Here is a 13,247-nt window from a genome sequence, read left to right as displayed (position 1 = left end):
CACAGGTAGACCTCATAGTGGCCTGATGGACTGGTACCGAAGACAGGTTCATACGGCATTCATAACCCATATAGACTTCAGGTTGAAATTAGGGGTGCAGGCAATGTATTCCTATGGGGAGAGATGACACTGCATTCTGTGAGATCAAAAAACACTGTTTTACTGTTAAGGGTTAATGCCACACGGTCAAGGTTAGGCTTGCACGGATCGGGAGGACCTTAGGAACATTCCTGTGGTGGAATTTTTCTTCTCACCCTAACGGTTCTCTCACTCTCACCCAAAATCAAATGACGTTGTGGGGCAGGCTTCATTTTGGGCCTACTATTCTAATGGTCGCTGCGCCTAGACCGAGCGAGCTACGGTCAAGCGGGATAGCTCGTTGAACTCAGCACAGTCTGGAGACTATGGTAATGCCATTTCCTGCTCTCTGTGTCTTTAAGCACCGCACTTTATCACTCCATCCTTCCTGTGTGTGTGTGAGGGAGCTTTTCTTTGACATCTGTTGGGAGAAATGACTGATTTACAGTTCAGAAGGGTTACCTAGTCACACATGAAATTTTGGAGAGATCAGACTTTTTTAACCCCTCGAAACAGCCCCTGAGACACCAATTATGGCACTTCCGGTTGGCACAGGAAGCTATAAGTCAACACATATCTTGATTGACATAGCCACTTACAGAATCCAGAGTTTTAAGTCTTTACGTTAAGAATTGACTGATCTACACAGGGTTGAATGCACTATGTCTATCAAACTGCAGGCAGTGTATGGGTAAACACTTTTAGGGTGATTTTAACCACTTCCGGTTGCTCCAGGAAGCTTAGATTCGACACAGGTAGACCTCATAGTGGCCTGATGGACTGTCATAGAAGACAGGTTCATAAGGCATTCATAACCCACATAGGCTTCAGGTTGAATTTAGAGGTGCAGGCAATGTATTCCTATGGGGAGAGAAGTCAAAGCAAGCTGTTTCAAGTAAACACCTTATTTTTACTGTGAAGGGTTAATGCCACACGGTCAAGGTTGGGCTTGCACGGATCGGGAGGACCTCAGGAACGTACCTGAGGTCGAATTGTGCTTCTCACCCTAACGGTTCTCTCACTGCCACCCAAAATCAAATGACATTGTGGGGCAGGCTTCATTTTGGGCCTTCTTTTTTTCAAGTTTGCTGCACTCAGAACGAGCTACGGTCAAGCGGGGCGTCTCGTTGAACTCGGCACAGTCTGGAGACTATGGTGATGCCATTTTTTGTGTTGATTTCAGACTGACATTTTGGTGATGGTCCCTCTCCGTTTAAACATATTGCAAATGCACAAAAGTCAACTAGCAAGTCAGTGTCCATCAGTCAATTAGATGTCATTATGACACCAAACGGATATCAATTGACACCAAACCCACTTTTTCCTACTCATTTAGTAGCCAACTATCACATATGTCAGAGCAGGCCCATAATTCACAGCGCCTTCAGTTTAAAACATAATAAAAAGGTAAAACACATCGTTACGTTCTAGCTGCGGGTCCAGTTCGGACATTATGTGAAGTCCTATGTGAGGCGACCCCGAATCCCGAGTTTCGGCTCAATAGGTCATTTGGTGTCCGAGAAAAACCCTAATTGGTGCTGAAAATCCACTTTTTTCCATGCCTTGCTACGGGGTCCTTGAACGAGCTATCGGACAGAAACGTTGGGGTCCGTCTCTATGGGCCGAGCCGGTTTCAATGCACCTAGCCTTGCGTCTCTGAGACTTTTCTAAACGTCGTCATTTTCGTGATGGTCAAAATGAATTGAAGGTATTGCAAATGTACGAGGCTGTTTCTCGGTCCGAGAACCATCTAGAGCCACGTAACTCACCACGCACCATCGACCGGAGGTCTAGAACAGGTTTCTAAAGTTTCGGAACTCTAGGTCTGACGGTTCTTTTTTAGCTCGAACAAAGCAAACTATTGCAGCCACTGTCTGTCTCTACGCACCCCAATACGTCCCTCCATCCAAGTTGTGTTTTAGTGTGATTTTTTTTTCCTTTGATTTTTTTGGGAAAAAATGACTGATTTACAGTTCATGGGGGTTGCCTAATCACACATATGAAGTTTTGGAAAGATCAGACTTTTTTAACCCCTCGAAACAGCCCCTGAGACACCAATTATGGCACTTCCGGTTGGCACAGGAAGCTATAAATCAACATATATCCTCATTGGGGTATGCTGTTACAGAATCCTGAGTTTTAAGTCCTTACGTTAAGAACTGACTGATTTACACAGGGTTGAATGCACTATGTCTGTCAAACTGCAGGCAGGGTATGGGTAAACACTTTTAGGGGCATTTTAACCACTTCCGGTTGGTCCAGGAAGCTCAGAATCAACACAGGTAGACCTCATAGTGGCCTGATGGACTGGTACCGAAGACAGGTTCATACGGCATTCATAACCCATATAGACTTCAGGTTGAAATTAGGGGTGCAGGCAATGTATTCCTATGGGGAGAGATGACACTGTAATCTGTGAGATCAAAAAACACTGTTTTACTGTTAAGGGTTAATGCCACACGGTCAAGGTTAGGCTTGCACGGATCGGGAGGACCTTAGGAACATTCATGTGGTGGAATTTTTCTTCTCACCTAAACGGTTCTCTCACTGTCACTCAAAAGCAAATGACATTGTGGGGCAGGCTTCATTTTGGGCCTACTTTTCTAATGGTCGTTGCGCTTAGACCGAGCGAGCTACGGTCAAGCGGGATAGCTCGTTGAACTCAGCACAGTCTGGAGACTATGGTGATGCCATTTTTTGTGTTGATTTCAGACTGGCATTTTGGTGATGGTCCCTCTCCGTTTAAACATATTGCAAATGCACAAAAGTCAACTAGCAAGTCAGTGTCCATCAGTCAATTAGATGTCATTATGACACCAAACCCACTTTTTACTACTCATTTAGAAGCCAACTATCACATATGTCAGAGCAGTCCCATAATTCACAGCGCCTTTAGTTTAAAACATAATAAAAAGGTAAAACACATAGTTACGTTCTAGCTGCGGGTCCAGTTCGGACATTATGTGAAGTCCTATGTGAGGCGACCCCAAATCCAGTTTCGGCTCGATAGGTCATTTGGTGTCCGAGAAAAACCCTAATTGGTGCTGAAAATCCACTTTTTTCCATGCCTTGCTACGGGGTCCTTGAACGAGCTATCGGACAGAAACGTTGGGGTCCGTCTCTATGGGCCGAGCCGGTTTCAATGCACCTAGCCTTGCGTCTCTGAGACTTTTCTAAACGTCGTCATTTTCGTAATGGTCAAAATTAATTGAAGGTATTGCAAATGTACGAGGCTGTTTCTCGGTCCGAGAACCGTCTAGAGCCACGTAACTCACCACGCACCATCGACCGGAGGTCTAGAACAGGTTTCTAAAGTTTCGGAACTCTAGGTCTGACGGTTCTTTTTTAGCTCGAACAAAGCTGACTATTGCAGCCACTGTCTGTCTCTACGCACCCCAATACGTCCCTCCTTCCAAGTTGTGTTTTAGTGTGATTTTTTTTTCCTTTGAATTTTTTGGGGAAAAATGACTGATTTACAGTTCATGGGGGTTGCCTAATCACATATATGAAGTTTTGGACAGATCAGACTTTTTTAACCCTTCGAAACAGCCCCTGAGACACCAATTATGGCACTTCCGGTTGGCACAGGAAGCTATAAGTCACCACATATCCTCATTGGGGTATGCTTTTACATAATTCTGAGTTTTAAGTCTTTACGTTAAGAACTGAGTTATTTACGGAGGGTTTAGTATGTGTGTGTTATTTCAGAAAATCATAGAAAATCACAGAAATCTCGCAGAGCTCCGCAGCACACTTTAAAAAGATTCGTATGAACACCCTGCAACTGGATCTGTAACCGTTGAAAAAAAAAAACGCCTATTTGTGACCATCGCCAAGTTGTCATTGTTCCGTTTCTCTTAAATGACGATAGATAAATGGCTGGTTCTTTTTTTATTGACACCGGAGGCTCCTTGACTTTGACCTGAAGTGGAAAAATAATTTCTCTATTTCCATTTTGGACCTTTAATCCCAGAAAAACGGCCATAACTCAAAAACCGTTGAGGCCTAGACGCCATCTTGTTCGGGGCCAACTGCCCATTATGCCAAACCTACGCTCACCAAGTTTCGGCTTCGAAATATTTTCCGTTTTCGAGATAAGGCCCCGTCGTGATTCGTGATGTTTTGCCAAATTGCCATATGATTCCGTATGCCCTCTTGTGGGAATTTCCGGGATAGCGGAAAAACGGTCCAAAACTTGTTTATTTTATAAAACGGAAACCGAATGTCCGACAAAGTTCATTTGATGACTTCCCGGTAGGTCTGGCCCTACCGCACGGCCCGACGCCGACCGCGAATTTTACAAACGATTTCGGACGTCTAGTAAGGGACCGTACATTTGCAATATGGACTTTTTCACCGATCATACACGAAATGCCGAAATGTTCCCTTAAGGTATGAAATGTGATTTTGAAATTGAGGAAACGTCAAATTGTTTTCTTATTGAGTTTGAAGGTTCTTAGTTTGAAGGTTCTGAGAAGCATATGAATACACAACAATTCAAATCAAATGTTCAAGTTATTTAAAGGAAGCACTATCTAAATAAAATCACATTTTATAAGACTTTCAACATATGTGATGAAGGTAATGTCCTGTGCAACCCAACTTAAACATTGTATGAATGTCATCACAACTAAGCATATTTTGTGTTTTGGGAACCCATGTACCTACACTGTTCCCACAACCTAATTACATGTTCTGGGAAATGTTTAAGAATTCAGAAAGGCTGTTCTGTCAACATTCTTGCAACATCAAAGCAACGTTTGGTGCACCCTGATACAAACTTCACGTAAATGTCAGCACAACCGGACAGTTTTTGTGTTTTGGGAACATATCCCTTGTCCCCACAATCTAATGAAACATTCTGGGAATCTTTAAAAAGCAGATTAAATATGTTCTAGGAACATTCTTGCAATATCAGGCAAATGTTTTATACAAACATAATCATCACCTAGACTGGCCAGTTCTAGCGCTATGAGAATATTTGCCACAACCAAACTAATGTTCTGATAACTTTCACAGAAATACTTTTGATTTGCTGGATAGTATGGTAAAGTATAGACCAGGATACCCTTCTGTATGGGAGGGAGAGAGAGGGAGTGAGGGAAGGAGAGAGAGAGAGCGACAGAGAGACAGGGAAAGTGACAGAGGGTGATAAGAGATGAAGAGGGAGAATGAGCAATAGAGAGATAAAGAAAGAGGAAGATAAGTGAGTATAGTGGTATAAATGGTGAAAAGCAGAGCGATAGATTTTAAAAAGACAAAAAAAAGGAGATGGAGTCAAACGGTGAAAGATAGAGATAGAGGGGGAGAAGGAAAGCAGATGAGATAGAGGAACAGAGAACAAGGGGGAAAAGAGCAGAGAAAAGGATCAAAACAGGAGGTTGTGGAAACCCTATAGTTTCAGGGTTGAATTGATATGACTGTGTTGTGTTTTGTTGTATACAGTATTGTAGCTGTAGGTTATGGTCTGAGTGAAACCTACCAGGAGGCGTTGCCGTGGGAGCTGTTGTCAAGGTGACAGAGGAGTTCCAGGTTCTGGGGGTTGTGGGAGTTGTGGGGATCGTCTGGGGATTCATGGCTCCCTGACTCCCACTCTGGGGGCATCCTCCAAACAGCCCCACACGTCACCACGCGACTCTCACTGGCTGGAGGGGACAGGAGAAACAGGCAGAGTTACAGACCCGAAGAAGGTGTGGGAACTGGGAACTCACTCAGGACATGGGTGTGAATGAAAGACAGCACATGCAGGGTTCCAGCTGGACCAGATCTATAGGACCTACTTAGGGACCTGTTTTGGGGTTCTCATAAACCTGGTACAGCTGTAGGTGCTGGCTTGCAATCAAATCCATTTATTGAGTGTCCTGAAATGTACAGCGAGCTGACCGTGAGTAGATAGATCGAGCATGTCAAGTGACAGAAACATTATTCATAAAAATAAATTCCATGTCTGACATGCATGTGTGTCTACAGTGGGATGGTCTGGTCTCTGAGGTCTAACCCATTCCAGCAGCAGCTGTCATGATGTGAGCTGAAGAGTGTAGGGCCCAGCTGAGAAGAGAGGCAGAGAGAGGGATGAAGATTGTGAAAGAGCAATAGAGCAAGAGAGAGAGGAGATATAAAGAAAGAGAAACAGAATGAGAGACATAGCGAGAGACTAACTAACTGTGGGCCTCTCCCTCTGGTTTCAGCTGCCCCTAAAGGCCTACCCTGGCCTCCACGCCTCCCTGCTCTCCCAGTCTCTCACTCTGTCATGGCTGTCTACACATGTAAAGCTATGCCCCGTTCACACCTCCACCACACCACAACAAGAGAGACAGCCCATCTCCCCAGATCAGACAGTGAATAGGAAGGAATTGGCCTCAGCAGCACCTGTAGAGAAAACGATAGTGGGTAAAGTGAGGGCATATGATCTTCACGTGTTTTTGACTGGGGCTACTCCATTAGATTGGATGTCATGGTAATTACATTTCTCTCTTGAACTGCACTCTGACATAATGTGTATCACAGCCCTCCGCCACAATAGGGCTGACGCAAAGAGAGGAGAGTGAGAGTGCTGTGGCCTTGTTTTCAATGCCTCTCTCCCGGTTTCTCTCTTCACAACTACAGTAGCCTACACCCAGAGCTGATTCCAACTGTCACTAACCCCACCAAGGCCAAAGGCATCCATCTAATAAACTCAGAAATGTAATTACTTTTTTTTCTCCACTCTTTCTCATCCAAATCGTCTCTTCATGTTTGTTTAGATTTGTAATTGTCTCGAGGCAACTGTTGGCAGAAGGAGTGTGAGAGAAATGGGACGTGTTACTTTAGCATAATTGCTCGCGTGAAATGGCAGGGTGGGAGCATGGTGTGAGTCTGGGCTTGTGTGTCATATCTTGGCCATGGTCAGGGGTACACATGGCTGGCTAGCAGGGTTCTCACCGCCTTGCCTAGATGGTTACCTTAAGTAACATCCTTGCTATAGTAACAACGTTGCTATACCTTATGGGGTCATGAGATTTTCCTGAACACACAACTTGAGCAGGAAAAACACTGGCCCCTAGTTGTGAGAGAGAGACTAGTAACATAAAGACAGGAACAAGAGACTGAAAAAATGAGAGATAAAGAGCGAGAGAGGCAGACAGACAGAGAGAGAAGGAGAAAAAAAGAGAGATGCAAGGGGAGCGCGGGCGGGAGCCTCACTTTTGTTGTAGCAGGTCGTCAGCACGGCTTTATCTGCAGGACTGGCGCTGATGTGCCATATCTCCCCTGCCTGGTGCTGCAGGACGCTCTTACTAATGATGTTATTCTCATCATCAAAGTCAATGATGTGGATCTGTGGAAAGGAGAAAGGAAGAGCGGAGAGAGAAAGAGGCGGGAGGAGAGAGAGTGAGGGAAGGAGAGCGATAGAGGGGAGAGCAGTGTGGACAAGGTTCTAGTGAGAACACAGACAGAGGAGCGCCTCCTCCCCCTCATCTTTCACCAGTCGCCCTAACCCTCAGCAGTTCAAAGCACCCCTCACACAAAAAGGTTCCGTCTTTAATATGACAGTGAACACAACCTTAAATGCAGACATCACTTATTAAGATATATTAACTTCACACACCTACTGCGATTTTTGTCTTGATTTCCCCTTAAAAGCAGCGATTAAACACTCCTTCAGAACTTGAATCAGATTCAGAGGAGTTACAGAGAGCGCCACGTCTTAGACGGCAGAAAGAAAGGTCCAATAGAGGAAAACCGATCAAATCTAGTTTGCACCCTTCACGACATATGATAAGTAACGTGTGGAACACCAGAGCAGGCAGGGGTCACTATCTGTGAAATTAGTATGTTATTATCACTGTAATTTTATTGTGTTACTATTTCCTTTTTTATTTACACTGAACAAAAATATAAACGCAACATGTACAGCATTAGTCCCATGGTTCATGAGATGAAATAAAAGATCCCAGAAATTTGAGACACGCAAAAAGCTTATTTCTCTACAATTTTGTGCACAAATGAGTTATATATATATAACTATATATATATATAAAATATATCCACCTGACAGGTGTGGCATATCAAGAAGCTGATTAAACAGGATGATCATTACACAGGTGCACCTTGTGCTGGGGACAATTGTGCTAAAGGCACTCTAAAACGTGCAGTTTTGTCACACAACACAATGCCATATATGTCTCAAGTTTTGAGGGAGCGTGCAATTGAAATGCTAACTGCAGGAATGTCCACCAGATCTGTTGCCAGAGATGTTAATTGAGATGTTAATTTCTCTATCATAAGCTGCCTCCATTGTCGTTTTAGAGAATTTGGCAGTACATCTAACCGGCCTCACAACCCGCAGACCACGTGTAACCACACCAGACCAGGAACTCCACATCCAGCTTCTTCACCTGCGGGATTGTCTGAGACAGCCATCCAAACAGCTGATGAAACTGTGGGTTTGCACAACCGAAGAATTGCTGCACAAACTGTCGGAAACCGTCTCATGGAAGCTCATCTGCGTGCTCACGTCCTCACCAGGGTCTTGACCTGACTGCAGTTTGGTATTGTGACCGACTTCAGTGAGCAAATCTTCACCTTCGATGGCCACTGGCACACTGGAGAAATGTGCTTTCACGGATGAATCCCGGTTTCAACTGTACCGGGCAGATGGCAGACAACATGTATGGCGTTTTGTGGGCAAGTGATGTGCTGATGTCAACGTTGTGAACAGATAGCCCCATGGTGGCAGTGGGGTTATGGTATGGGCAGGCAAACACTTACAGACAATAAACACAATTGCATTTTATCAATGGCAATTTCATTGGGCAATGGTTGAGAGGTGTTGTGGACCCAAAGCTTCCTGTTTAATAGATTGCAGTTTGTCTAACAGCCATGAAGCTATCTTGCTATCATCTTCAAGGTCAGCAGACTAAAGAGTTGGCATTACAATAGAAAACGTAGGCCTAATATTTGCAAGCAAGCTGTGTGCAGGACATGGGAACTTCTATTGACTTGACTTAGGCCAATTTGAATTGACCATTATGGAAATCTATTTTATAGATATTTGACTTAGGTGGTAAAGCAGCGACAATAAAGAGGTTTGATGTGGTTAATAACACCCGTCATTCTAATAAGGCTGAGTCTCACGACACTGTGGGGGCCATTAATCTGGTTGCACTGGACAATAACTCCAGGCACTCCTCTACCCTATTCACTTTTTACAGGCAGGGAGGAGAGGAGCAGAGTATCGGAGCAGCAGAATACAGCGTCCTTCAGCTGCCTCAAAGTCACACAGGCTGCCATTAACCTTGGGCTGGACCACAACGAGCAAAGATTATTACACAAAGTTATAATTTTATGGAGGGGAGACACACAAATAAATTCCGGTGTTGGTGGGACAGGGTAATTGGAGTGAAGAGGAAGAGCAGTAATAGAGCCCCTGAATGAACCCAGGGTGGAGGACAAGTCCCATGGGTGATTTATCCTGCGTTATTCCCCAGCCGGAGCCAGCGGAGTGACTTATCCCTGCATCCTTCTCTCAGCCCAGTCGGGCTTCCTTCCCAGCCCGTTGTAATTATGGATAAAAAGGAGCTAGCCGACAGTCTCCACTTTTGGGCCTTTAGTTAAAGCTCTTTAGTGGTGCGGATGACAGTAAGTGGGACAGAGGAGAAGGGAACTGGCAGAAGTGGCAGGGCTGAGATGTTTTAAAGCCACACAAACTGGGGGAGCCCCAAAGTTCTGCCATTCATATTGCGATGCCCTCTCAAGGCTGGAGTGGCACTTAAGGTGAGAGGAAGGGAGGGTATAAATTAGATATCTGAAGCCCACATTACAGAGGCAGGAAGCTTAGTGACACGTCCAAGCTACTGTATAAGTACCTGAGGCCAGAGACAATCAGGTGGTGTCTCTATGTGACCAATGGCTGGGGGTGGGACTGAAACCATCTTCAAGGAGGAGTCCACTTGCTGGAACAGCCAATAATCATAAGTGAAACAGCATTGTGATAAGGATGGGATGAAATTATTGCTCCCTTTGTTGTGACTGCAATGCATTCAGAAATGCTGGTACAAAACACCCAAAATTCTGTTTTTCAATTCTCAACAACAGTGCTTGGTGCAGGCATCACAGCAGTACTATCATTATAAGTATTTTCCTCTCAAAAACATGGCGTGGGTGATCAAACATAAGTAATGTTTGTCTGTTCAACCACCGGGATAGATTTGGAATGGGCTCCAGCAACATATTTGAACACCCACAGCCAGAATTTAAAAAAAACCTAGACCATTTTCTCACCAAAGGATGCCAAAACCATTTCAACACAGACATCAGTCTCTCCTCTCTCCCTCTCTGAAATCAGTAATTACACACACACATTTATGGCCAACTGTTTCTGTAGTCTCTCTGCATGATGACCTAGGAAACACACACACGCACACGCACACACACACACACAAGGATGGGTTGTAGTCAGCCCAATAATAGTGCCAAAGGCCAAGGCTAAGCCTGTTCTCACAGCACTACCTGGTCTTCACAGCACTACCTGGTCCACACAGCACTACCTGGTCCGCACAGCACTACCTGGTCCGCACAGCACTACCTGGTCCACACAGCACTACCTGGTCCACACAGCACTACCTGGTCCGCACAGCACTATCTGGTCCGCACAGCACTATCTGGTCCGCACAGCACTATCTGGTCCACACAGCACTACCTGGTCCACACAGCACTACCTGGTCCACACAGCACTACCTGGTCCACACAGCACTACCTGGTCCGCACAGCACTACCTGGTCCGCACAGCACTACCTGGTCCGCACAGCACTATCTGGTCCGCACAGCACTATCTGGTCCGCACAGCACTATCTGGTCCGCACAGCACTATCTGGTCCGCACAGCACTACCTGGTCCGCATAGCACTACCTGGTCCGCACAGCACTACCTGGTCCGCACAGCACTACCTGGTCCGCACAGCACTACCTGGTCCGCACAGCACTACCTGGTCCGCACAGCACTACCTGGTCCGCACAGCACTACACAGCCAAAGAGCTACATCAGATAAAGGATCAAGTGAGTCCACTGTGGATGTTGTTCCCATCAAAAATATATAGTACGCTTTTAGTACAACTTTAGATTACATCCAAAAGTGGGCCCCACATTAGAAGAACAGACACTGTACCAATACCCTACAGCTATAAGGTGTACTACACTTGGTAAGTGCAGTCGTTTGACTCACCTGATTGTCAAATTTGAGAGATTGAGTGCCCACAAGAAAGCGAATGGCATCCGATTCAGCTGTCTGAGAAGTAAGTGCACGAGCCTGCAAAACAAAATACAGTTGGTACATTGTAAAACTGTAACTAATGTACACTACCGGTCAAAAGGTTTAGAACACCTACTCATTCACTGGTTTTTCTTTATTTTTTACTATTTTATACATTGTAGAATAATAGTGAAGACATCAAAACTATGAAATAACACATATGGAATTATGTATTAACCAAAAAAGTGTCAAACAAAACAAAATATATTTTATATTTGAGATTCATCAACTAGCCACCCTTTGCCTTGATGACAACATTATCTCAACCAGCTTCATTAGGTAGTCACCTAAAATGCACTTCAGTTAACAAGTGTGCCTTCTTAAAAAGTTAATTTGTGGAATTTCTTTCCTTCTTAATGAGTTTGAGCATTAAGGTAGGGGGGGTATACAGAAGACAACCCTATTTGGTAAAAGACCAAGTCCATATTATGGCAAGAACAGCTAAAATTAAGCAAAGAGATACAACAGTCCATCATTACTTTAAACATGAAGGTCAGTCAATAGAGAACATTTCAAGAACTTTTAAAGTTTCTTCAAGTGCAGTCGCAAAAATCATCAAGCGCTATGATGAAACTGGTGAGGACCACCACAGTAATGGAAGACAGAGAGTTACCTCTGCTCTGTTCATTAGAGTTACCAGCCTCAGAAATTGCAGCCCCAAAAAAGCCTTCAAATCAAATCCAATTTGATTTGTCACATACACATGGTTAGCAGAGTGTGGCGAAATGCTTGTGCTTCTAGTTCCGACAATGCTGTAGTAACCAACGAGTAATCTAACCTATCACTTTCACAACAACTACCTTATACACACAAGTGTAAAGGAATGAAGAATATGTACATAAAAATATATGAATGAGTGATGGTACAGAACGGCATAGGCAAGATGCAGTAGATGGTATTGGGTACAGTATATACATATGAGATGAGTAATGTAGGGTATGTAAACATATAAAAGTGGCATTGTTTAAAGTGGCTAGTGATACATGTATTACATCAAGATGGCAAGATGCAGTAGATGGTATAGAGTACAGTATATACATATGAGATGAGTAATGTAGGGTATGTAAACATTATATGAAGTGTTCAAGTATTCAGTGTTCAAGTAACAGACACATCTCAACATCAACTGCGTGAATCAGGCCTTCATGGTCAAATTGCTGCAAAGAAACAACTACTAAAGGACACAAATAAGAAGAAGAGACTTGATTGGGCCAAGAAACACGAGCAATGGACAATAGACCGGTGGAAATTTGTCCTTTGGTCTGGAGTCCAAATTGGAGATTTTTGATTCCAACCGCTGTGTCTTTGTGAGATGGATGATCTCCGCATGTGTGGTTTCCACCATGAAGCATGGAAGAGGAGATGTTATGGTGTGGGGGTGCTTTGCTGGTGACACTGTCTGTGATTTATTTATAATTAAAGGCACACTTAACCAGCATGGCTACCACAGCATTCGGCAGCAGTACGCCATACCATCTGGTTTGGGCTTAGTGGGACTAGCATTTGTTTTTCAACAGGACAATGACCCAACATACTTCCAGGCTGTGTAAGGGCTATTTTACCAAGAAGGAGAGTGAATAAGTGCTGCATAAGATGTCCTTGCCTCCACAATCCCTCGGCCTCAACCAAATTAAGATAGTTTGTGATTAGTCTGACCGCAGAGTGAAGGAAAAACAGCCAACAAGTGTTCAGCATACGTGGGAACTCCTTCAAGACTGCCCCAGGTGACACTGGTTGAGAATGCCAAGAGTGTGCAAAGCTGTCATCGAGGCAAAGGGAGGCTATTTGAAGAGTCTCAAATATAAAAATTAAAAAAACATTTGTTTGGTTACTACATGATTCCATATGTGTTATTTGATCGTTCTGATGTCTTCACTATTAT

At 44.2% G+C, this 13,247-nt stretch overlaps 1 protein-coding gene across 1 annotated transcript in view; it reads right to left on the bottom strand.

The window, feature by feature from the left end:
- LOC139375343 (EARP-interacting protein homolog) overlaps positions 1–13,247 on the bottom strand; it is a 52,579-nt gene that overhangs the window by 38,759 nt on the left and 573 nt on the right. The window contains exons 2-4 of the mRNA XM_071117038.1: positions 11,279–11,362; positions 7,261–7,393; positions 5,561–5,723 (exon numbers count right to left, since the gene is read on the bottom strand). Of these exons, the coding sequence (XP_070973139.1) occupies positions 5,561–5,723; positions 7,261–7,393; positions 11,279–11,362 (380 nt within the window). The remainder of the gene's footprint in view (positions 1–5,560; positions 5,724–7,260; positions 7,394–11,278; positions 11,363–13,247) is intronic.

The sequence above is a fragment of the Oncorhynchus clarkii genome, chromosome 19, assembly GCF_045791955.1.
Source record: "Oncorhynchus clarkii lewisi isolate Uvic-CL-2024 chromosome 19, UVic_Ocla_1.0, whole genome shotgun sequence".
In the NCBI taxonomy this organism is placed as follows: Eukaryota; Metazoa; Chordata; class Actinopteri; order Salmoniformes; family Salmonidae; genus Oncorhynchus; species Oncorhynchus clarkii.
This window is presented reverse-complemented; position numbering and strand designations above follow the sequence as displayed.